The sequence below is a fragment of the Polyodon spathula genome, chromosome 1 (assembly GCF_017654505.1).
Source record: "Polyodon spathula isolate WHYD16114869_AA chromosome 1, ASM1765450v1, whole genome shotgun sequence".
In the NCBI taxonomy this organism is placed as follows: Eukaryota; Metazoa; Chordata; class Actinopteri; order Acipenseriformes; family Polyodontidae; genus Polyodon; species Polyodon spathula.
The window spans coordinates 7,839,229-7,865,807 of NC_054534.1; the positions used below are offsets into that span (position 1 = coordinate 7,839,229).

At 39.5% G+C, this 26,579-nt stretch overlaps 3 protein-coding genes across 7 annotated transcripts in view; 2 read left to right on the forward strand and 1 right to left on the reverse strand.

Moving 5' to 3' along the window:
- LOC121313424 (ankyrin repeat family A protein 2-like) overlaps nt 1–24,315 on the reverse strand; it is a 31,260-nt gene extending 6,945 nt beyond the window's left edge. Inside the window, exon 1 of the mRNA XM_041245958.1 lies at nt 24,232–24,315. The gene's annotated coding sequence lies outside the window, so the exon portion shown is untranslated. The remainder of the gene's footprint in view (nt 1–24,231) is intronic.
- Nucleotides 87–12,926, forward strand: LOC121313412 (U3 small nucleolar RNA-associated protein 15 homolog). 2 transcript variants are annotated; one of them, XM_041245931.1, is made up of 13 exons: nt 87–387; nt 3,026–3,163; nt 4,048–4,140; nt 4,355–4,539; nt 4,848–5,026; nt 5,558–5,683; nt 5,890–6,025; nt 6,162–6,246; nt 7,593–7,748; nt 9,569–9,670; nt 10,060–10,193; nt 11,139–11,197; nt 11,523–12,926. In XM_041245931.1, exons 2-13 carry the CDS (start codon nt 3,074–3,076, stop codon nt 11,753–11,755), a joined length of 1,578 nt encoding a protein of 525 aa, XP_041101865.1. In that variant the 5' UTR covers nt 87–387; nt 3,026–3,073; the 3' UTR covers nt 11,756–12,926. The 2 variants fall into 2 exon arrangements, with proteins under 2 accessions (XP_041101865.1, XP_041101873.1); XM_041245939.1 differs by having other exon boundaries at nt 87–278.
- A 274-nt stretch (nt 24,316–24,589) lies between the features above and the next one.
- LOC121313385 (rho guanine nucleotide exchange factor 28-like) overlaps nt 24,590–26,579 on the forward strand; it is a 112,950-nt gene continuing 110,960 nt past the window's right edge. For 2 of the 4 annotated variants that reach the window (XM_041245871.1, XM_041245880.1), the window contains exon 1: nt 24,592–24,718. The gene's annotated coding sequence lies outside the window, so the exon portion shown is untranslated. Of the gene's footprint in view, nt 24,719–26,579 lie in introns of all 4 variants that reach the window. The other 2 variants (XM_041245862.1, XM_041245889.1) reach the window with 2 other exon arrangements.

A 26,579-nucleotide genomic window follows, 5' to 3' on the forward strand; every position in this document is an offset into this window, starting at 1 on the left:
TGCACATAAAGTTAGTTGAAATAATGTTCTCATCTATCGATCAATAAAGTTTGTTGAAAGTCCCAACCGGAAACGCGACACGATTAAGATGGCTCCTTCCTTGTAAAAAGTGGTAACGTGAGGCTGCATTAATATCTTAAAAACAATAATACAAACCGTTTACACGTTATTTTATATAACCTTTCTTGAAATAATTTAGATAACGTTCTGTAAACTATAACGCTTCTAGAAGGCGGAGAAACAAGACAGTAAGACTGTGTGCCGGAGCCGGGTGTCGAGTGAGTTTCCCATGCTTTGCTATGTTGCTTGCGGCCGCTTGGTGAACACGCTGGAAGTAAATTATTATATTTAACTGAGGGATCTGCTGTAGTTCTTCATCTGCAAAAGGTAAACCATCCAAACGTATAATTGTACTATACAGACAGTGCTTATTGTTATATATTATAATATATATATATATATATATATATTATATATATATATATGATATACAGAGAGTGTATTGCAAAGATAATAAAATGTTTAATGTTATTGTAATTCTGCTGTATGTTATGTCACGCACGCTTCTTTTTGGTTTATTCAAGTTAGCAGTGGTTTACTTTTTACAAACTACTCACAGCAACGAAATATTTTTGAACTCTGGAAACATCTCGTCGGAATAAACGATTTTACGCCTTCGTAACAAGTGAATTGCATCGGTACCGACCCGTCCTGGTGCAGGTCTGCTGGGTTTACGGTGCTGCTAGTTCCGATAAGCGAGAAGGACTAAAGTTAAAAAAAAACAAAACAAAAAAAACATTAACTTATTTGCTCTTTTTCACCTATACGAACGACACGAGTTGATATAGTGAGAGAGAGAGAGTTGAAACACATACTGTAGCCTCGGTCAAAAAGAATTAGACTCGGTCAACAGAGACCCTTACCTCCATAAGACACGGGACATCTTTGGATGATTCAATACGCCATATGAAGTGGTAGATGACAAGCGAATATTAACTTTAGTGCAGAGATTGGAAACAAGGGTGTTCTGCAACTACATGATTCTGAACAGCAGAACGTGTAAGTCCTTGTTTACACAACACACCAATCGGGCGTGTTTTTTAATTGACAAGTACCAATTGTTCAAATGTTTTGACCAGATATACAGACCTTCAATAGCAGTCGCTTGGGATCAGTTTTAGCCAGAGACTTAAATATGAGAACTGAATGACCAAGAACAGATCTATAATTTTCACATCCAGTTTTAAGTGTGGAATTAGTTATGTTGATTGACCCTAACAAGTTGTTGCAATAACCAGATGACCTAAAAAAAAAAAAAATAAGTTTAGGGACTGCACCTATCAATATTGACATGTCTCACACAGTAGGCTACCATGTAAAGTAGGCTGTACAACCGTGTAGAGGTGAAGGTTGCCTATTTGTAATTCATTGCGCCTTGGCTCCAGCCTCCAGCCAAGTACACATGTATAAATACATATTATTTGCTTGCAGTGTGTGTGTGTGTGTGTGTGTATATATATATATATATATATATATATATATATATATATATATATATATATATATATATATATATATATATATATGTATGTTATATACACACACACACACACACACAGAGAAGTTTTAGGCCGGTGTGAAAAAATGCTGTAAAGTAAGAATGCTTTCAAAATAGACATGTTAATAGTTTATATTGATCATTTAACAAAATGCAAAATGAGTGAACAGAAGAAAAATCTACAACAAATCAATATTTGGTGTGACCACCCTTTGCACTCAAAACAGCATCAATTCTTCTAGGTACACTTGCACACAGTTTTTTGAAGGAACTCGGCAGGTAGGTTGGCCCAAACATCTTGGAGAACTAACCACAGTTCTTCTGTGGATTTAGGCAGCCTCAGTTGCTTCTCTCTCTTCATGTAATCCCAGACAGACTCGATGATGTTGAGATCAGGGCTCTGTGAGGGCCATACCATCACTTCCAGGACTCCTTGTTCTTCTTTACGCTGAAGATAGTTCTTAATGACTTTCGCTGTATGTTTGGAGTCGTTGTCATGCTGCGGAATAAATTTGGGGCCAATCGGATGCCTCCCTGATGGTATTGTATGATGGATAAGTATCTGCCTGTACTTCTCAGCATTGAGGAGACCATTAATTCTGACCAAATCCCCAACTCCATTTGCAGAAATGCAGCCCCAAACTTGCAAGGAACCTTCACCATGCTTCACTGTTGCCTGCAGACACTCATTCGTGTACCACTCTCCAGCCCTTCGGCGAACAAACTGCCTTCTGCTACAGCCAAATATTTCAAATTTTGACTCATATGTCCAGAGCACCTGCTGCCATTTTTCTGCACCCCATTTCCTGTGTTTTCATGCATAGTTGAGTCGCTTGGCCTTGTTTCCACGTTGGAGATATGGCTTTTTGGCCGTAAGTCTTCCATGAAGACCACTTCTGACCAGACTTCTCCGGACAGTAGATGGGTGTACCAGGGTCCCACTGTTTTCTGCCAATTCTGAGCTGATGGCATTGCTGGACATCTTCCGATTGCGAAGGGAAGTAAGCATGGTGTGTCTTTCATCTGCTGCAGTAAGTTTCCTTGGCCAACCACTGTGTCTACGGTCCTCAACGTTGCCCGTTTCTTTATGCTTCTTCAAAAGAGCTTGGACAGCACATCTGGAAACCCCTGTCTGCCTTGAAATTTCTGCCTGGGAGAGACCTTGCTGATGTAGTATAACTACCTTGTGATAAATATAATCTAGTAACATGTCTATTTGTGAAAGCATTTTTACTTTACATAATTTTTTCACACCTGCCTAAAACTTTTGCACAGTACTGTATATATGAGATGGCTTCACTATCATGCGATGTTAAACTTTTTGGATCTGTCTCATCTTAAACTTATGCATTTTTCTCCATAAAATGATCTGTTCACACGCATCAAATGATTTCCAAGAACTGTGGGTCTAAAGAAATACTTGGCTTGTCCCCAGGGAATTGAGTGTTTTATACTTTATACTTGCAGATTATCCTAAATCCTGGAAAATTGGGGGATTCCAAGAAGGAAGTGGAAATGACAACTTACAAACCATTAAGGGTTCAAAGCTACCCAAAGCTTGGAGAGAAAGTCACCCAAGACACCATATACTGGAAAAACTATAAGGTATAACCTGATGATTTCAAAATTTAAAGCTCACCTCACTGTGTCTTACAACATAGTTCTGTCAAGACTCCATGTCAAGAAAGCAAGTGCAGCCTTTGATGTTTCCATGGCCAGTAAGTTATTCAGATTCAGGGATTCATTTGATCAACCTATACCTCAATGGGGTAAGCCACATTTTACAACACTGGGGAGTCACCCTGGATTGCAACAAGCACCTGTTATCCCTGGAGTAACACTACAAATAAGGTGTTAGTGCAGTCCAGGTCATTTCCCAGTACTGTAAAATGCTCTAAAAAAAATCAGTGTGTTTTTTCCTGGCAGGTATAGGTCATGGTCAGATCAACGCTATTCTAGTGACTGAGCACGTCACCTGTACCACCTTCTGCAATACCTGTTAGATAACAGATAGTGGAGCATTCTGCGTCCATAGGTTGGAGTCGAGGAAACAATGTTACAGTGATAAGGATTATTATAATGTAATGGTATATGATTATTTGAATCTTTTTATGTGCATTATTTTTTTAATTTACATTCCATCACTTTTGATTAACACTTTAGCCTTTTTACATGACATCTGAAGCGCATGTTACTCCCAGTAGCCAGTCACAAGAATCTCAATACCATCAGTCTGTTATTAAAAGCATCTTATGTTTAGTTAAAATTGTACACCTTGGGGCAGATGATACTTGTTGGATAGCGAGTACGGACTAAAGACTCTTTAAAGTTAAGTTATCCACTCTCAAACACAAGTAGGTCAGCTGCAATATCTTGCTAATGCTGACAATAGTACAATGCCAGGAAAATGTAGAAAAGTTGCACAGAATCTGTGACTGATTACTAGACCTTTTTTTTTTTTTTTTTTTTTTTTTCTTTTTACTTGGCAGACCGCAGTCCAGATAAAGGAATTTGGTGCGGTTACAAAAATTGACTTCTCTCCACTCTCACCATATAATTACGCTGTAACAGCGTCCACCAGGGTAAGTTTATTTAACAGTTTTATACCTTATAAAGCAATATTTATCCAGATCTAACCCTTTTAAATAGTTAGTCTCTACTGTGAAAGTCCTACCAGTGGCTAGAGCTTAAAATTGATGTTTTTATTCTGTAATCCAAAAGTAAAGTGTTTCCAATTGTGATGCAAGGATAGTTTCTTATTGCCTATTTTGGCACCTGTTTTGTTTTGTTGTACAGATCCATATCTATGGCCAGTACTCTCAGGAACCAATCAAAACCTTCTCCCGGTTCAAAGTCCCAGCCTACTGTGGCACCTACAGGGACGATGGCAAGCTGCTTGTGTCTGGCAGTGAAGACGGGGTGGTGCGGCTCTTTGATATTGATGGGAAGGGAATACTCCGCCAGCTGTCAGGGCATACCAAGTAAGTAATGCTTTGTTTATTCACAACGCACCAAATGAATTGCTTAGTGCTTTTAAAACTTGCCTGCTCTGCTTTAACCCCTGTTTATATACTATTTATTCAATATACCTAAACAAGGGAACCCATTTTGTTTGTTGATTACTGATGTGCGTTAATTATGAATGTGATACTAATGATTATCGTACAACATACCTAGTAAATTATTAAAAACGACTACATTTGGACAAGACAAGCTCAGACACACTTGTGAGTGAGACTTTGTTTGGAAGGTAGCAAAGTTAAACATGAATTGTGTCCGTTTTTTGTAGGGCTGTACATGTAGCAGACTTCACATCAGACAAATACAGGATATTATCAGGATCAGATGACTACACAACCCGACTCTGGGACATTGCGAATTCCTCGCAATTACTCTCCTACAGTGAACATACAGATTATGTACGCTGTGGGACCACAAGCAAATTGAACCCAGACCTTTTTGTTACAGGTAAGTGGGAATCACTGTGAGAAAAGGCATTTGATTTTAGTTGCTGTAGTCTTCAGTATAAATACATGTGTCCTTTACTGTCATTGCTTCTTTCTTCTTTTTCTCTCTACATCAAGTTTCAGTCTTGTGCTTTAGTAGTGCAGTTTATTCTGAGACCTACTATTTTTAGGTCAAAAGGGCAGTGTCAAGCTGCATAATAATAATAATAATAATAATAATAATAATAATAATAATAATAATAATAATAAAATGCCTTCCTATTCCTCCAGATTCTGATATAGTTGTGCTATAGAATGGCCTAACCAAGTTTCATCACAGTTCATTAAGCCCTTCTTTAGATGTATGTGAAAATATACCGGTATTATCAATAATTAAATTGTGCTAAACAATGTCCTTGGCGGTTTTCATCACAATTGGATATTCAGTAGTTCTTGAGGACAAAGTGTTCTACAGAGTTCTACAGAGTTTCAGTGGTTACACCATATTTGATTTGTGAGTTATTTTAAACGTGTTTTTATTTTTTTCCGCCAGGTTCATATGATCACACGATAAAGATTTTTGATGCAAGAACAGACAGCAGCGTGATGACAATGGACCATGGCCAGCCGGTGGAGAGTGTCTTGCTGTTCCCTTCAGGGGGGCTTCTAGTGTCTGCAGGTAAACGAAAAACAATTGTGTTGCATAGAGAGGGCTCAGATTTCACCATCTGCACTTGCTTAGTAGATACCTGTTGCAGTCAGTTTAAGTGTGGCATTTCTGTTAGCTGAGCACTGTCCCTGTGTTGTGATGTTGGATTGTTTCCATCATTCACAGGATTAACCACTTGCTGTTTGATGTTGTGAACGTGTCTCTTGTGTTTGTAGGTGGCCGCTATGTGAAAGTCTGGGACATGTTGAAAGGAGGGCAGGAGCTGGTATCTTTAAGAAATCATCACAAAACAGTGACGACTCTATGTCTGAGTAGCTCAGGACACAGATTACTTTCTGGATCGCTTGACAGGTAGGTGGTTGAGTCTTCTATAGTTTTAAATTTGTTTGTTGTGTTGCATTTTAAAAAGTTAATTTTCTGCATATTCTGTTTTTTTTTTTTTTTTTTTTTTTTTTTTTTTTTTTTATTATTTTATTATTCTCCACAGGCATGTCAAAGTATACAGCACAACAACCTACAAAGTAGTTCATAGCTTTGATTATGCAGCATCCATTCTGAGTCTTGCATTAGCGGTGAGTATGTTATGTAGCTGAGTACAGTTAGTGTACAAGATCAACATCTATGAAGATATACAAATTCTATCAGCCTTGAAGATAGTTAAGCATCATAGCTTTGCTTGCCTAGTACATTCCCTTTAAGGACGTGGCAGTGGTGAACAAGTAACTCTCATATCACCCAGGAGATGGCGCTGTTTTACATTGTCTTGGTTTAATCACAGGAGGTGATGTGTTGGTTGAAATCAATTTGTAAACATCTATGAAGGCCCGTAATTAATTCAGCGCAACCTGGTGTAAACGACGCTTTTTACCCTTTATTGCAAATTGTAAAAAAACCCTCTAGTTTCACTGTTCGACTGCTGCTTGGTTTTGAATAAATACAAATTCTCAGCCAACACCTAGCTAGAAAACAGATTTCCAACATAACGCATTATACAAAATTCAGCAAGAGTGGAAATTACCAATGCTTTAACTATCTTCAACTGTAAAAGCTGCAGACCTGAATAGAGTTCTAGGAAAGATAACTCTACTCGGAACTGCAGATCACTATTTCAGTATTGGTCTACGGTTTGTATAGGGTTAATTAAATGTAAAAAACTACTCGAAAATGTCTGTAAATTAAGCCCCACACCACAGCAGTCTCAGTGTTTGTTGCCATTAAGGTTGCTACACACCAGGCACAATATGATAAAATGAATAGAACCTGTACTCTTGATGAGTGTCTTTCACACCACAGCAACTTGACAGGCAGCACTGGAGCAACGCAAAATAAATACAGTTAAATCCTATGTATGACAACTAGGGAATTGGCCAATCGGAGAACAGCTTCAGTGCATGTGGTCCAGCGGGGTGAAGTATCCAAAATGACAGGAAAAAATAACACTTGACAAAGATTGCAATTTTAAAGATACAGATCATTTCAAAGGTACTGGATAAGCCTGGTTTGTATGATTTATTGCCACATGTTGAAATACCGTCAGCGAAGGCACTCATAATGTGTACTCAAAGTGTACCAGTATTGATCATAGTTTGGTCAATAGCAACTTTTTTATAGTTTTATTGATTAGCAGTTTTCCAATCTGTTGTATTGCTTCTGTGTTGCTTTTGGTGTGTGTGAACATATAGCTGCGAAAGTATCTTGTCTCCCAGAACATTAAATAGCGTCTGGTGTGTGGCGGTCTTTATGACATTGATGACTGATCGCTGTAACAAAAACAGTATGACGATAGAATGGCCCAGTATTGGAAAGATAACTCTCTCAAAACAGCAGACCAATAACACAGTCCTGGGTGTGCCACTGTTTCATTATGTGTCTTCCCTGTAAAGTTGCATGGTGCTGAGATGTTTAATCTGTATTGCAGCCTGAAGATAAGGTGATTGTTGTGGGAATGACAAATGGAGTACTGAGCATTCGACACAAGAAACAAGCAGAAGACAAACTGGGGGCCGCAAGTATGAAGAGGAGGCGGCCAGCCTATCGCTTCTTTGTGAAAGGGAAGGACTACATGCCAAAGCAGGTAAGCTGCGGACCAACTGAAAATGAAATCAGGAAAGGACTGAAACAAAAAAATCAAAAAATCACAAGTTTTTACAAAGGAAGATACTGACAACATGCCCCACATGTCATCCAGTTCCTATTCAGTTTTAAATAACTTTAGCATAACTGAGGCAGAAGTGTTAAAGGAACTAGGAGCTCTTAAAATAAACAAATCCCCTGGGCCGGATGAGATCCTCCCAGTAGTACTCAAAGAAATGAAAGAAGTAATTTACAAACCGCTAACCAAGATCATGCAGCAGTCTCTTGACACAGGGGTGGTACCGACAGACTGGAAAATTGCAAACGTAATACCGATCCACAAAAAGGGAAACAAAACTGAACCAGGTAACTACAGACCAGTAAGCCTGACTTCTATTATATGCAAACTTATGGAAACTATAATAAGATCCAAAATGGAAAATTACCTATATGGTAACAGGGTACTGGGAGACAGTCAACATGGTTTTAGGAAAGGGAGATCGTGCCTAACTAACTTGCTTGATTTTTTTGAGGATGCAACATCGATAATGGATAATTGCAAAGCATATGACATGGTTTATTTAGATTTCCAGAAAGCTTTTGACAAAGTCCCGCACAAAAGATTAATTCTCAAACTGAACGCAGTTGGGATTCAAGGAAACACATGTACATGGATTAGGGAGTGGTTAACATGTAGAAAACAGAAAGTACTGATTAGAGGAAAAACCTCAGAATGGAGTGTGGTAACCAGCGGTGTACCACAGGGATCAGTATTAGGTCCTCTGCTATTCCTAATCTACATTAATGATTTAGATTCTGGTATAGTAAGCAAACTTGTTAAATTTGCAGACGACACAAAAGTAGGAGGAGTGGCAAACACTGTTGCAGCAGCAAAGGTCATTCAAAATGATCTAGACAAGATTCAGAACTGGGCAGACACATGGCAAATGACATTTAATAGAGAAAAGTGTAAGGTACTGCACGCAGGAAATAAAAATGTACATTATAAATATCATATGGGAGATATTGAAATTGGAGAAGGAATCTATGAAAAAGACCTAGGAGTTTTTGTTGACTCAGAAATGTCTTCATCTAGACAATGTGGGGAAGCTATAAAAAAGGCTAACAAGATGCTCGGATACATTGTGAAAAGTGTTGAATTTAAATCAAGGGAAGTAATGTTAAAACTGTACAATGCACTTGTAAGACCTCATCTTGAATATTGTGTGCAGTTCTGGTCACCTCGCTATAAAAAAGATATTGCTGCTCTAGAAAGAGTGCAAAGAAGAGCGACCAGAATTATTCCGGGCTTAAAAGGCATGTCATATGCAGACAGGCTAAAAGAATTGAATCTGTTCAGTCTTGAACAAAGAAGACTACGTGGCGACCTAATTCAAGCATTCAAAATTCTAAAAGGTATTGACAGTGTCGACGCAAGGGACTTTTTCAGCCTGAAAAAAGAAACAAGGACCAGGGGTCACAAATGGAGTTTAGAAAAAGGGGCATTCAGAACAGAAAATAGGAGACACTTTTTTACACAGAGAATTGTGAGGGTGTGGAATCAACTCCCCAGTAATGTTGTTGAAGCTGACACCCTGGGATCCTTCAAGAAGCTGCTTGATGAGATTTTGGGATCAATAAGCTACTAACAACCAAACGAGCAAGATGGGCCGAATGGCCTCCTCTCGTTTGTAAACTTTCTTATGTTCTTATGTTCTTATGTTCTTAAATCATGTAAAGAAAACAATAGGAGGGCAGGCTGCCTCTTACCACTTCCATTTAGTATGTAAAACTAAAACATATTTTTTTTGTCTCTTAAAGGATGACCTTTTGGTCAGCAAACCAGTCAAAATACACTTGAAAAAGTATGACAGGCAGCTCAAGAGTTTCGAGGTGTCAGAGGCTCTCAACACAGTCCTACAGGTAAGATAAAGGTCTATATCATCTGGAAGTACTAGATAGGATAAATATGCCTATAGTGCTATATGTACATTTTTTTTTTTTTTTTTTTTTTTTTAATGCAAGCCATACAAATAGAATATCTAACAGTGTTATGAAGATCGTCTGGCAATTATGACATTTTCTGGTGGATAATGTTTGAAAGCCATGAATATAAATAATTGTTTTACATGCATAATACCAATGAAGGTATTGGCCAAAAGGTTGGTCCGATTAACGCAGTGTCTCCTAGTTTGATGTCAGGTTTTTTGTTTGAAGTTCCGGCTGAGTTGCATGAAGCTGAAGGGATTGTGTCCAGTGCAGTGAGACTGGAGTGTTTGCAAGCTGCTCATTTGTGTGTTTTTGTTGAGTAGCCACACATCCGAGTGAAGAGCCCGGAGGTGACCGTTGCAGTCATGCAGGAGCTGAACCGAAGAGGCACTCTGAAGAGTGCACTTGCAGGTCGAGATGAGAAGAATCTCACAATGCTGCTCAGCTTCTTAATCAGGTACTCCAGTGGGGTGAGGGGACCAGCTGTGCTTATGCTTTCAGTTGCTTTAACCCTTAGTGGTCCATTTATTCAGTGCTTGTCAGACGCGTCAGGTCAGGTATTTTCACATGCGCTGTTTATTTTAGAAGCGCTGTTTAAAATATATATTTTTTCAGAGTAAAACAGGTTTAAAAGGCAGTGGATGTCAAAAGGACATAAGTACTGCATCTCCAGCCAAGCCCCACCCTTTGTTCGCTGTATTTACCACATACCTCTTCAAAGTAGTGAATACTGATAAGTCCTCTCCTGATCACTTGTTTTATCACCAAGCTCCTCAATAATGTGATCCAAATCATAATTTTATTACTAGAACATCTCAAAAAGCTCTGCAAATGTCCATGATGTTCTTTGAGCGCTGGGTGCAGAAGCAGCTATCTCTTTTGTTTATGTCCGTGTTATGGTGCATGGGGCTGTCGGATGCCCCACTTTTTTTTTTTTTTTTTTTTTTTTTTTGTTCGGCTCCTATCTGTCTCACCTGGCCACTGAAAGGTTTTCTCTGCTTTTTCCGGAGAAAAAAACGACTAGAGACCTGTGCTTTACGTCTTTTTGATGTTGGACTGGAAAGGGAAAATTGTAATGTAGGACCTGGTCTGACATAGGACCGCAAAGGGTTAATGCTACTAGACGATGTCAGACAATGAAGAGCAGAATAATAGCTGACAGGCTGTTAGCAAAAAGTGCAATAATCTCAATGAGGGAGGCCATCAGGGAGGCAATTGGCACAGTCAAGATAAACAGTGTGGAGATTATTTGCAGACCTTGCCAATACCCTTACATGCAGAAGCACTGCACTGCTGTGTATAGCTCTCTACATGTGTGTGTTTCATTGGTGTGGGGTATTGAATAATTAGATTTAGCTGTTTTTTTGTTGTTTTTCTAAATGTTTTTTTTTTTGTTTTACAGGCACATAGTTGATCCAAGGTTTGCACCTGTTTTAGTAAATGTAGCAGATATGATTTTGGGTAAGTGTCCAGTATTGGAACAAAATACTGAGCACCCGTGCAACACGCAGCATATACTTCTGTGTAAAGAGGACTGCACGGGCATGATTTGTAATTGGTTACATGCTGTGATTTAGTCACTGTGGACAGGGCAGCAGATCTATAATATCTTGATGGCAAACTCTGGCAGGAGTTGTAGCCAGATAACACTGCTGTTTCACTTCACTGTCAGACAGTATTCTGCATTAACATTTCATTTTCATCTAATCTAATCCGCTTTTATCATTTCATTTTTTAGTAACAGTGTACCCTTTAATTAATTACTTTCCTTCTCCTTGTTGCTCAGATATCTACATTCTGGTTGTGGGCCAGTCGGCAGTGATTGATAAACAGTTTGTAAAGCTGCAGGAGCTGATAGAGAAGGAGATTGATTACCAGGAGGAGCTGGTAGAGCTTCTGGGGATGATGGACACTCTGTTCGCTACCATGACTGCCAAGAAAGAGGCAGCAGCACCTGAGAGGAAACCCAGCAGGCCTGTGGACGGACAAGAACTGAGCGTGACGATGGAGACGGCCTGACATCCTCCAGTAATACACCCGGAGAAAAGGGGCTGGTCTGCAAACAAATATTAATACCGCCACTGGACAACTGTTCACACTGAGGTTACTACAAACTGTCCTAGGTAACGATAAGACAGTACCCAAAAAGTTTCTAGCAGTTGTTTGCTACTATATAATGTACCGATGCAAGATATGCTGTCTGTGCTTTTTAATGCATCTTCCCCGTCTGTTCTGGGAACACATTAACCCAACTAAAGCCATTCTGTGTGTAAAGAAATTTATATTGTAGTGGAGTTGTGTTGTTTCTAGAAGTTTTGCCTTTTTTTTTTTTTTTTTTTTTTTTTTTTTTTTTTTTTTTTTGGACAAGGACTATTTTATTATCAAAATAGTTAATTTACTGACTCCAGACAACGTAACAGTATATTGTACAAGAGTAAAACTTTGAATGAAATGGCAAATAAAATTGTTGTGCTTCTGTTTATTTTACAAAGGTATTTTTTAGTGTTGGGGTCAATACTGTTTTGCTGTGAAGTATTCGTCGATATGCCTCCTCTCAAACCTTGAAACTGGTTAAACCCTGCACCCAGTCCTGGTTTCAGAGCTGCCTTCAAGTGTATTTATTAAATGATCAGGAGTTTGATATTAATCACATACCTCCTCATTGCTGCAGGAACAGCTTCTATTAGGTGTGAATTACTCACGCTGTTGGGAGAAGTGTGATCATTTCAGATTTATCCGTGGTCTCTGTTTAAACTCCTGGTACCTGTTCATTTCAATAATCCACCTATACAAGAAGGTTCTGAAATGCAGGGCTTGTGCAAGTGCTGTCAACTATTCCTATTGTGTTTAACATGCAGGGTGTGACAGACCGATACAATCGGTGCATAATGGTGAGCAGTTTGAATTCGAACCCTGAAAAGAATGCTTTTAAATAGTATACCAATTCTCTCCACCAGGTGTCAGCACTGTACTGTCAAGGGTATGTTTTTATGGGGAACAAGAATAATAATATATTGAAAGTGTATTAGTTGCAGTACATGTGCTGGTTTCTCTTTTATCCCAAGTTTGTAATTTAAAATATTCAAATGCATATGACTACACCAAATATATTTAAAGAGGGATCTGTTTTATTTAAAACATGTGATGTTTTATTTCTCTTCATGATATCGGCCAAGGTTTTTTGGGGGGATTTTTTTTCAATGATTTAATTTTTTTTTTTTTTTTTTTTGGAAGAATTAGTTTGATTAACAATGTTACATTGTAATTACCTTGGATTTTAAATTAAAAGCTGCATCTACACTTTATTTCAAAAACTAGGCTAATTACCCCTTAATGTCACAGCAACTTTGTTAAAAATAAGTTCAAAATCAAATAACACAGCAGGTATATATTTTAATCAGGGCAAACCCACCAAGGAGGTTGTTGTGCTAGTATACCAATGCTTTTATTACTCAATGTTGCTGGGTTTCTACATTAACACCATGTCTACCTGCTTTATAAAAATGATGTAGCATTGACCTTTTTATGGTATTGTTTGTGGAGGCATCATTTTTAAAATAGGTTGAGTTTTCTTCATAGTAATTTTGCAAACAAGCCAATAGTTTTGAAGGTTCAATGATATCTTGTTCACTTCAATATTATTATATTGTTTATGAGTTAAACTTGCTTGTCGGTTGGGGTTGGGGCGTACTGTATGTTTTTGTAATGTGAAGATGCTGCAGCCATTGTGTTTGACTCGGAATGTAAAAAGCAATGTTCTTGGGGGGGTGCTGGCTGTGTTCCATTGGCTAAAACAATGTTTAGGTAATGTAAACAAACAGACTGCCAACATAAAGCTTTCTTAGAAAGTAGAGTGCATGGAAGTATGTAGTTAACAGGAAACCAAGGAATTGTTTAGACATTGAACACTGCAGCTTTAATATGAATGGCTAGGCAAGCAGGGAGGCTTATACGATAAATGCACGTCTTTAATATGAACAGGGCGGCTTCTACGATGAATGCACGTCTTTAATATGAACATGGGGGGCTTCAACGATGAATGCACATGTCTTTAATATGAACAGGGGGGCTTTGATGATAAATGCACGTCTTTATTATGAACAGGGCGGCTTCGACGATGAATGCATGTCTTTATTATGAACAGGGAGGCTTTGACGATGAATGCACATGACTTTAACCTTGTAAGGCTCTTTAAATCCAGTTTAGGGTGTTCAATGGACTGACTTTTTCCAGGTCTCAGTGTGAGGTCAATGATAGGACTGGATGGGTATGGACTCCGAACTGCTCTTGCAGTTTCCTTGGATTCATGTTCACATTAGATTTCAAAAGTTCTGAAGGTCTTGAACCGGACATTGCACTCAGTAGTGCACTAAACTTTCTGCAGGTCTTGAACCAGACACTGCACTCAGTATTGCGCTAAACCTTCTGAAGGTCTTGAACCGGACACTACACTCAGTATTGTACTAAACCTTCTGAAGGTCATAAACGGAAAACCTGAGCTAAAGACACTGCAATGTAAATACAGCAATGCCTGGGCCCAGGTAGTCGCAGACAGAATAGATGAGGAGGGCACAAGCCAGAGAGGCCTAAACTGTTAGCCTAAGAGTGTCATTTTCTACAATGATCACAAACTTCCTAGCGTGATTTTAAATACTGACTGGTATTGATAAGTAGCATATAATTTAGCATGCAAACTTCTTGCGATTACCAGGGATTGAAAAACAATCTTTAATTAGCACAACAACTCTGCATTTTATTTTAAGCCCATTTTTAGGATGCTACATATTTCATGTCCAAGCTCACTTCTGTGCCTCCGAATTGCCCCCAAACAGAGTCCCAAGTGCTGTAAAGAAAGTGAGTGTGAGACTGGGGTTCAAATACCAGCTGCACAGGCAGTGAACCTGTGGTGGGGTGTGCAATGAGGTATTCATTCTACAAAGCCTTCATTATATGGATGGTTATGCAGACTGATTACTAGTAATCTTGGGTTACCTTACCTAAGAGTAGTGCTAATCAGGGTCAGTGAAACTAGGTGAAAGAGTAACAAATATTGATCCTGGAACTAATACAGCAAACCAATTTGAATTGTAATAATAATAATAACAATAATAATAATAATACACAGTTGTCTTCATGTTATTACTATATCCTCTTTAATATTATTGGAAATCAGTTTTTTTTAAGGTCTTCCTCACAAGTACCCATTTGGCCACATTTATACTGCAGGCACTAGTTTAGTATGTCTGCTAAAGACGAATGTTAGACTTGTTGAGGTATTATAATAGAAATAATACAGTGGTTTAAAAATATTGATAAGAAGTAAATTGTGGACTCATACAGTCCACCAAACCCTGGCAAAAGCAGCTGCTGTGTGACCTTCAGACCGTCAGAGATATGTTTGCGCTGCGTTAATGAAGAACTGATGCACTTCAACACCAGTGTATTCAAGGCTGAGGACAGAGTTTTAATAAAGTATAGGAGTGGACGATCGGAGCTTCCACCTCATTTAAAGCGCAACAAATTACCTTGCTGGCTGTAGGCTTTTCAAGGGAGCTCTCAACTGAAATGCTGTCCTAGCCTAAGAAGGCTTCTTTCTGTTCTGATTCCAAGTGCATCCGTCCCTTGGGATCCTGAGGCACTGTGGATATCTATAACATGTTAAGACATGCTGGGGGATAAGTCATGTGCTGGGGACCGGTCTGCAATATCCTGCATCCATTCCACCTAGGATTAGGATGGGAGGAACTAAGCATTTCCTGGATAGCTTGTTGATAATAATGATACACTTTGATAACTTGTGTGGATATTAACCCCTGGATAAAATCAATTACAATACAGCTCAACATTTTGGCCTGGTGGTTCCATTTTACCATAAGGATAGTCCAATAAATGACAGAATTAAATTAGTTTCAATGTATTGGTCTATTGTAATATACTATTTTAAAGTACGGAATTGTAAACTTGGTTGCTTTTCTGGAAGGAGAATCTGCCCACAACCAATACGTCATCAGTAAGTGCATAGAAGCTCTGTGTACTATTCATTCTTGTCGCTTCTTTTTGTTTCGGCTGCTCAGTCAAGCGCTGGGAGGTCGAAACAAACGTTGACTGCTTAGAACCTGGAGGGCTACCATCAGCCACGGATTCCCTGTGGTTTCCCCTTAAAAAATTTAAAATATGTGAGCAGGGTTTTTTTCCTTACCTGAGTGCTGAGCGGTTCGTATTTAGTTCTGCGGGGTGTGTGGTCGGGTGAGAGGCTGGGCTCTCTCCCTCAGTGCAGTCATGCTCTGGGGGATGGGCTGTGTCTCAGCTGCTGATTTTTATTAAATTCAATATTTTGGGGTTAGGTGGCAGAGTGCCACTGTGGAGAGTGATAAATATTTTTCATTCATGGTTTGGGGGCCTCATCATTTCGGGGAGAGGTGGCTACAGCCACTTCTTATCTGCGGCACTGGGATGTGTGTATCTGTTTGTGTATTTCCAGCCGGCCTTGCGCAGGTAGCTGTCAGGCACCCATGGACAAGGCCTCCGGCCAAATTTATCTCGCAATTGTGGGGTGCGTTATTTGTTTGTCATTCTCCATTCACGGTTTGGCGGGCTTGTCTTTTGGGGGGAGGTGGCTCATAAACACATCCTATCTGCGGCACTGGGATGCATGTATCTGTTCATGTATTTCCAGCGGGCCTCACGCAGGTAGCCGTCAGGCACCCACGGACGACGAGACCTTTGGCCAAATATATATTTACTCAGGCCCTGAGTGCCCTTCACAGTCATAAATCATCTGCAATTGTAATCGCTATCATCAGCATTCATTCACTGCCATTCATTTAAGCGGATTCTCCGAGCTGAATTGAGCATTCCCATTGTTGTTTGTTTTTCTTTTTTTTTTTTTTTTGTTATATGCATATTTCCCAGCAACGTTTCATTGTGATATGAAAAATCAGGGCTACTGTTCAGACCTGGGCCTGTTTGAGGCATGTTTAAGCAGGTCTATGGAACAACTACACAAACTGCCATCTGAACAGAGTAGCGTCAAGTGGAATAAGTCCAGCGGTTGGCAAAAGTTCCTGGCATTCTGTCTAAACCACATCTTTTAAGTGAGCTGAAACACTCACACTAACAGTGCTACAAATGTTAACTTTGAGTGGTTAATGTTGTAGACCACACTGTATTATTCTTCATTTTTCAGCTCAGGCTGGAAAATGAATTTGTCTGAGGAACGCAGCCAGCCAGGATGGAAATGTGCACTGACATCAGCATGCAACTGAGGTTAGAGCAAACAGCACAGCAATTACACTGATTTAACACAGGGTATCTCACTGAACATTTCAAACATTTACCATTCATTTCAATAAGAAGTTACAGAAACATGTTGTTGTTTGTAAAAGAGAAAATGGGTTCACTTTGGGACAGATTCAGTGGTTTTTCAATTTGAGGAATTGCCTTAAATTCTGTGCATTATAACATTGTCAGCAGTGTCCTGGAGGAAATGTGTTTTTTTTTTTTTTTTTTTTTGCCCAGCCGATAGCCTAACAAACCTGCACTGATGATTTGTAAGTGCTGCTTTTAAGCTGCTAAATTTCCTCCATATGAAATACTGGCTTTTCAAAGGCTTTTGTGGTAGCAGGTGACAGTGAGATGAAAGGCAATTAGAAAACTGACACTTTGCACGTGCTTGTATGACATATGGGGTGAACACAAACGTCTTTTCAATGAGGGATCGCCACTTGCTTTGCACAATTAACGTTTCATTGCTGCTTTGTCTGCTACTGTTGAGCAGCTATTACAAAAATGAATATCCCTCTGACAAATTCATAGAACAAGTATTTCTAAATACTGGTACGCTAAAGCTTTACAAATACAACTCCTTACACTGTAGAAGCTTACCGTGGTCAGTTTGCAGTTTACCATGCTTTTACTGTGCATTTACTGAGCTGTTCCATGGTTTGTCAAGGTCGTTTACCGCACACCATGGAAATCACTACTCTTTTTCCATGATATACTGCAGTACACGTTTTTAAAAGGGTCTTCCTTACCTAATGATCTTCAGTGGCACAAAGCAATGGTTCAATACTAAGGGGTTCAAGGACAGCTACAATGGTATTTGTTGCCTGCTTATCATGCCTACGCAGTCCATCCCTCCCTTACCTCGCTCAGCTCTTAGCTCCTTGCATCCCTGGGGTCCAGCTCAGATCAGCCTGTGTTCTTCAGTGTACCGACATTTAAACAAGCCACTTTCGATAGCTGCACTTTTAGCTGTGTTGCACCGACACTTGTTTAAGTACAAGCTATAAACACACTTGATCATTCTGGTTTGTGTCAGTTTACCGTGGTCCGTTTGACTTGATACCTGGGGATTGCATGACTGGGTTGGATTTGTTATTATTATTATTATTATTATTATTATTATTATTATTATTATTATTATTATTATTATTATTATTATTTATTATTATTTATTTATTTATTTTGTTACAAGTCATGAATTCCATCATGACGTTTTATTCTTGGGATCATGTATGATGAAATTAGGTATATAAGTGTAAGTTCTATTTTAATATTTTGACATAAAAATGGAATTACAGTGGTAGGGTATCAGTACCTCTGTGCATGATGTATTCTCCGTTGTGTGCTGCTAATGGTTTGGTTTGGGGTTCTTCGGGGTAATACAATGGTACAATGGTCTAGCACAACTGTTGCACTAATTAGTCATCTGCATCAAGATTTTGTTTTGTCAGTAAGAGGTCAGAACCCTTTTTGGCATATTTTGAGGGTAAAATGGAAAAACAAATATCCCACCCGGTCATTCTGTATTAGGCAATAAATAGTACCAATAACTTGGGGGGGCATCTTGCTTAATGAAATGTTTTTGAAGAACAGATGATTATCTATTCACGCATTTTTAGGACGTGGACCAGAAACCAGCACAGGTGTTTCATTTTGGTGTCCAGAGTAATTTTCAAGTAATAATTCAAGGTGGTTAATGCTCTAAGAGCTAACATCACTGATGCATACTCTGTAAAGATCACAAAAAGGAGTTTGCTGATAATCCCGTTCATTCTAGCAGAAATAAGCCCCCTTGTTTAGGGAGCATGTGGGCATGTTTGGCTTGAGAGACAGAGAAGCAGACATGTACACAACATCTACCTGGTGGTACCAGGTGTCAACACTGATGCTGTGAACGGCGTCATTTTGTTATGTATCAACCTTTTTACAAGTGCGTAAACACGGGTAAATTCCACAATATTAACGACACAGCAAAAACATCAAGATTTACTGCCACCAGGGCCTGCATTTTTTGCTAGAAAGGGGAAAAAACTATTTATGGATGTTTTTTTCTGTTATATATGTAAATAATGATTTACAAAGAAGATTATCATTGTTAAGTACCAAATGTCTTTAATCCTGCTTTTAACTCATCTACTGATCACTGCGTACAGGCACCTGCAATACCCTTTACACAGAGAGTAATACATGCATGGAATAGTTTATCAGGTAAAGAAGCAACAGATATAAGACAGAATACCAATAATTAAAAACTACCCTGAGGGAAATGCTGTGCTGGTTGGCAAGGGATAATCCAGAGTTAAAGGTCCATTTCTAACAATTCTTATTTTCAAATTGTAATGCTACACTGGGACACTTCTGTGACATACAGCTCTTTGGTGTGACAATTCCAATACAATTGTATAGGGATATTAAACCTTGACTATGTCTACCCCAGTATATAACGTGTCTGGCCTGTATTTGTGTGAATGTTAACCAGTACTCATTGTTTTACTAAGATCCCAATTGCAGTTCCTTCGCATTTGAAGGGAACTAAAACCCACAATTTCCTGTTTCCTGACAGAAGTCCACACAACTATAGTATGCAAATTACTGTACATCCAGTATGACGAATAGCTCAAAACAAAGAGCGTTTCCGATTCCCTTTGACCTGCTTTTTGTCACTGAGCTGTAAAAAGTGATTTTCGTTCTTTGTATAACTGATACAAGAAAGCAAGGATACGAGAATACGCAAGAACATGATGCGCAATAGAGCAACATCAATATCTAATGTGAGAGGTGAAGAGCAGGGCTATTGCATTTTAATACGGTGAAAATAACATATTTTTTTCATTTTTGCTGTGAGTACGTCACAGGATATTACATGGCATGAACACAATGGCGATCTTCTAAAGGCATAGAAAGCTACAGCCGTGATTTTTAATTTCACTCACCACACAAAAACTCTGGGCTTATTTATCAATATTACCGGATACATTTTGTTATAGGCCTGTAAATATGTAACAGGGTTGAGCTTTGAAATTGTATATATCTTATTTTGCTGACTATGCATTTAAAAGAAAACTGACAAAGACAAGGTCATATATTGGCTGCTGACTGAGCTGGGATTGTGGAATTGAACGTGTATTTAACTATTAAAGTAAGTCTTTGATATTTCAGCCCCCTGAGGAACTGATATATCTGGACATAAATAATGATTTCTTCTTCCTACAATTCTCTACTTACAGCCACTAATTGGTTTCACAAACTTTGCCCCTGACTGTCATCTACTGGCCAGACTGTACAATAAAAGCTTTCCTATTGGTTCAAAAGTGTCAGCAGGTTTTTGACAGACAGCTAATAATCTTAACATCTGAACCAATTGCGAAAGCCTGATTATAGATGCAAGAATAGAAGGGAGGAAGTGGTGTTGAATGGTATAAAAATGGTGCATTGTTATTTGAATAAATATCTGGTATATAACAGGAAACCACAGGGATGGAAAAAGAGAGATCAGAAAAAGCATGCCGGGTCACATCAGGGAGAAAAACAAAATACTAAATATAATTGTTTTCTTTTTTTTAACAAATGATGCCCTTTGCACACTGTGTGATTGCACAAATGTGGAAAGAGTATTTTGTAAATAAAGCTAGATGTAGTTTACAGAGTACACATAGAGCTAGTGTCAAATGGGTAAATACAAACACTGTCAGTCTAAAACCTGCCTGCACAGCAACCATGAATTCAGCTGAATTCCTTGAACACAGTACTGTGCGTGGAGGTACTCTACACAGCAGTGTTCACTGCATGTGCAGACACAATGCCAAAGCCTTTATCTGACCTCACACCCCCAGACAAGACATCTCTTGGGAGGTAATGGATTGTCATGCACAAAACAAAGGGCTGACCCTACAGAAACACCAGCCTTAATCCACTAGCAGAGCAACTGTCCTTATCTGATTACTGGAATCCTCCTTCACCACATGGACTGAGGCTTTGATGTGGTGAACACAGGTTACACACAATGGCCGATTAATAAAGCGCATAGTTTACACTTTAGCCATTACTTTTCAAAGCACAAAAATGACAAGACTGGGCAATCGATTCTGCTAGTGCCTTCATCAGTGTACAGCCAAGAAGTGGGTTCAATTAACTAATTAAGGACCTGCTTAGAATACAGATCTGGACTGGAATGGATCTTGAGCTGTGCATCACTGCTATACGAGATTCGGTTTCTTAAAACGGGTGACCTTTTCTGTCTTCGTTTCAGAGAAAATTGGGGCAGAATGATCATTTTGAGAATGGTATAGATTTATAGAGAAAGTTACGCCATTTTGCATTGCATTAACAATGTTAATGATTCATGCAGTCTGTAAGCTGGAAAGGGAAAGGAAAATGTTGAACTGTCACCAGACACCCCTTTACCAGACCTAGAAAAACAATTCTAATCTTTCCAATACATTAGTCATCACAAACAAGATATTCATTGCACCAGTGCATTACCATTCAAAGAAAACATGTTACTGCATGTTATACCTGATCATAAACCACGCCATGGTACTGCACACGCCACAAAACATCATGTACAGATAAAACACTGTGTAATCGCCCTACAGTGTTAAGATTGTCAATCATCCATCACTTCAAAATGTCAGTAGAGCATTCTCCAGTGTGCTTAGTTTCTTACAAGTTTTACCTTAACATGTGAAACTAGGCGAAGTGGACTTTCTCTAGAGAAATATTCAAAGGCAGGTATGGAAACTTTCAAAGTTCACCTCAAAGATGACTTCCCCAGCAGTTCAGTGTCCTGGAGGCATTGACTGGCTCCGAGGGGAGTGAGCTGCCAAAACAACTTCCTTCAGCACCCGCACTATGCAAGCAGCTGCCAGCCCAAGCCCAGCAGTGCAGCACTACAGGCCATTCAAGGGGTTAGGAAGCTGTGAAGAAGTAAAGCTTGACATGGTCTAGGATTTCAGCCTTGGGTAAGTAAAGGAGCAGGCTTTCTAACACCTCTGCCCTCTGGTTTATTACTTTGTTAAAGTCCTCATGTTTGACTACAATACCAGTAATTATCACCATGGCGACAGTCACGTCAATGGAAACCATGCACAATTTACAGGAATAGTAAAATCGACTCCACCATTCTTGCAATTAAAGTACAATGTTTATGTACAGAGTGCTAATGTCAACCATAGAACAGGATAAGTGTGATAGGGTAGCCAAGACACACACAGGTAATCATGAAAATCGCATGCAGCTAAGACTTGGGTTCAGCGATTTAGCACGTTTATGGTTTGCTGATAATAAACTTTCACAGTTCTCATGCCTCAAGCCTCAAGGGGAGACCTGCTACAGAAAAATACAACCCAGTAGCAGGCAAGCTTGTCAGCTGTTTCATTTCACAGCACTTCTATCAGCCTGTCTAATAGTATGTATGCCAGTCATGGAACAGCTCACAACTCAAGCTGTTCCTACTGCCTACTGCCCTGATTATATATGGAAGCAGCCCTCATCACTCAGCAAACTCACAAGACTGGGCATCGAAAAGCACTCAGCACCTTAACTAAACAATCCAATTAAATACTAAACACATGTGATTTAAAACTGGAGAGAGGGGATGTTTCAATCATTCACTAACATAACTACATGACTACAGTGATGGGAAAACCTGAGAAAAACAGGTTTACAGACCCTATTATGCAAACAGTACTTCCTCTGCCTCCTTTAAAAGATAACCCTTTGCTACCCAGTGTCCAATATATTTGACATTGAGCAAATAGGTATGGGAGCATACCCAGGGCACTAAAGAGTTAATATACCCTAAATAAATATTGCTCCACATTCACTTTGTATATTGCAAAAAATGTGGTGCTAGGGGTATCTCCGATTACAGCTTGGTTACCTCTAAACATTAAGGGTTACTGCTCATCTCTTATAACACAAACAAAACAGGTGCTTTATACTGTATTTTGAATGTAAATAATAATGTGTGTATATTGTAGCGAGCACAAGAATCACTGGAGACACACACCAAAGCTTTTAGGTACAACGCAGTTTTATTAGGCAGCCAGCAGCAAGTCAGCAGCACCACCCACAAACTCAACACATACACGCGGCCAGCCCTTCCCCTGCCCCAGAGCACTACTGCGCCTCTCAAGGTGACATTCAGATACTACCACAACAACAAGGAAGGGTTCTACACTTTCAGGGTATGTCAAGTAAATAACATTTGAACTTCACCTTAACTAATAATGAAACACAACAATAATAACAGAGTTTTCCCCTACCATTTCCCACTCCGAGCGTCCTCTGCTGCTCATTAGCATATCTGCGGAAGGCCTGTTAGCAGGTTAAAGGAATATTCCCTAGAATGTGCCCTGAGGGCATCAGATGATTCGAGGGCATTTGCCATTTACTCCCACCTTTCGCTTCCAGAGCTCGGCAACTCTAGGAAATCAACCCACCGTCCCTAACCCAACCCCAACCCTAACCTTAAGCAACTCCAGCCCTAAAACCTAACCCCAAATCACTACCTAACCCTAAATCTAACCATTAAGTATCATCTGATGCCCACAGGACACTTTCTAGGGGGGTATTCCTTTGTGCTGCTGCGTGTTACAATATTATAGATTTTGTTAAATTAAATTTGGATAAGGCACTTGAAAATGAAAGACTTTTTTTCATGAAAGGCCAACAATTTGCAAGACACTTTCTGGGACTTTTTTTTCTGATTGAGAAACTTCTTGTTTGCGACGTAAGGTTCTACAGAAAACCCAACCAAACTCTTTCTACCATCCCTCAGATCAGGGCAGACAGGCAGCTTTTGTATGGATTGTCAGCATGGTATAACACATTACAAGAAAATACTGGCAGTGTGGCAACATACACAAATGTATTTTGAAAATGTTGTTTCCATCAAAATAATAATAATAATAATAATAATAATAATAATAATAATAATAATAATAATAATAATAATAATAATAATAATAATAATAATAATAATTGCTTCACTTTGGTTTACTTTAAGAGAGATGGGAAGCATTAACAGTATTTATTTATCTATTTTAATTAATTACATCTAAATTACTCCTGGGTGTTCAGCTATAACATAAACTACGTGGTTATTTTGTAATCTATAAAGTTTTTTTTTTTTTTTTTTGTTTAATAATCTCTGTTATTCCATACCGTACTAAGTAAATGTTTAAAGAGAAGTTTTTGCTACCACTTACCTGCAGTAGTACATCAAGTCCAAGGGCTAAACCTCTCCCTTCGTCTTTCAACTGTGTGCGTTCAGGTTTCCGTGTGAACATGTGACCGTGTTCGTGTGCGGCTCTCCATGTGACCTGTTGGTTGCCTGCTGCTTGGCTGGGCTACAGCTCTCGACACATCCACTCACTGCTGAGCCTGTGGAAGAAAGAGAGGGCAGGCTGAAAGCTAGTGAGACTCGCACAGGCTTTGGCACGCCGGTGTTTTCCAGCGAACTTGCATCCAGCGGAAGAAAGATACAGTCTTCTTGAACACAGACCCGAAGTTCCAGAAGAGCAGAAAGCAAGAATTATACTGTGCTGCTCTTCTAGCAAATTTCTTGTTTTTTATTTGATTTTTTTTTGTGGTTCTTGTCGTTTTGCGATTGCACTATCCTGCTGACTTGGAAGGATGTCTGCGTTTTGATTCTCTTTGCAACACAACTTGAATGCTTCGCAGCCGAGGATTGAGGTAGTGCAATATGTTTCTGTCTCAGTACTGGTGTTGACGTGTTTCAGTTTGTAGCTGTGAACTCTGCATCTTTTTTCACTTGTTGCTAGGCTCTTTTCCAAGTGCTTAAATTATGTAAGACGTGAAAAGATCTTAACACAACCGGCATAGCTAATATTAATTTCACTGCGTCTGTTCCGTGTTCTCAGGGAAGAGAAACCAGTAATGCGTTTTAAGGCGAGCAGAACTAATACAGCGCGATTACATTGTTTAAAGTGTACACAGTTTGGTGTTTAGACACGGGAACGACCACTTGTCACTTCAAAAAATCAGTGCTGAAACCCAGGTCTTGGTGTTAACAATTTGATCCCGTAAACTGTTTGTTTGAGAGCAACCAGTTTATAAATGAGAAATAGTCCAGTGCATTAGCCTACAGATACAATAAGCAATAATAATAATAATAAATTATTATTATTTTTATTATTTTTATTTATTATTATTATTATTAACTATAATCATATTATATAAAAATTAATATTGCGTTCATGTGCTAGAATTGTGTGTGTGTGTGGGGGGGTGGGGGTGGGGGGGAGGGGGGGTGGGGGGGGGGGGGGGGGGGGGGGGGAGGGGTGGGGGGGGGGGGGGGGGTGGGGGGTTGGGGGGGTGGGGGGGGGGGGGGGGGGGGGATGTGTTGGGGGGGTGGTGGGGGGTGGGGGGGGGGGGGGGGGGGGGGGGGGGGGGGGGGGGGGGGGGCATTGTGTGCATCGTGTGGGGGGGGGGGGGGGGGGGGGGGGGGGTGTATGGGGGGGGTGGGTATATATATCAAAAACGTCATTGTTTTGCAGTGTTTACTGAATGAAACATTTTGAGACTCGCTTTGTGTTTTATTGATGCACCGTAATTGGCTATCACGAGTTTCATTGTGTAAGGTGAGATGCCCCAACCCAAAAGCAGATCGGCTGGGCAAATTATTTTGTATATGCTACAACGAGAGTGTTTGACAACCAGAAAACAATCAGCATAAATGAATGCAATGCAGTCACTTTCCATTTTCCTCATAGACTGGATGTAGCAAATATTATATTCCCTCATGTATTTCAATTTAAACCCTTTTCAATCTTCGCAGTACTGAATTTAGTGTTTACTTTTAAGTCGAGCGTTTGCTTTCAGGTTTTCCTATAAATAAGTCTACCACTAATGTTTGTCTGCCGTACCAGCTTGTTGACTTTAACATCGCAAAATAAAAAGCTTCTGCCACGGCCGTTGTGTTTTCATATACTGTATGGCCAAAAGGTGAAGCGTGGCTTCACTAAAGCTCCTGACTCCGGGATTGGAACACATGTTGTCTTCTCGAAAATCATTCAGTACCACTTTCCCTGATCCAGGTACATCGCCTTAAACCTTACCAAGCAAAAAGAAAACGCGCCAACGTCGATTGTCATTCCGGGTTTTAAAAGGGTACTTACTAAACTTTAGACTAATAAACTTCATTCAGTCGTTGGCAAGCACATAACAGATAGATAAAGATAGATAACAATATGTGTGTTCTGAATCAATGCATATCACCGTGTTTTATAATCTGAGTAAAGATAACATTAGAATACTTCCCTATTTCGAGAAACTGAAGGGAAGTGTGCGGAGAATAAACCATTGAAGCAAAATCCAACACAAGCCAGTAAACGATTCTCAGCTCTTCACAGTGGTGTGTTTACTAGGAAGAGGCAGGGACAGTTTTACAAGGGCCTGCAGCTGTACAGCAGGTATCTGTGTTCATTTGTAGTTTCTCAATGAACCCAGTTCAAAGCTGTTGTACAGGGTCACATCAATAAGAAGGCTTCTTCAGCACACTCCCACTATCTGTCTCACTTCGCAGCTGGATACG

Coding starts and splice junctions, on each gene's coding strand:
- LOC121313412 (XM_041245931.1), top strand. CDS start 3,074: ATGACAACTTACAAACCATTAAGGGTTCAAAGCTACCCAAAGCTTGGA. Junction 4,540..4,847: donor CAGCTGTCAGGGCATACCAA/GTAAGTAATGCT, acceptor CGTTTTTTGTAG/GGCTGTACATGTAGCAGACT. Junction 11,198..11,522: donor TGTAGCAGATATGATTTTGG/GTAAGTGTCCAG, acceptor CTTGTTGCTCAG/ATATCTACATTCTGGTTGTG.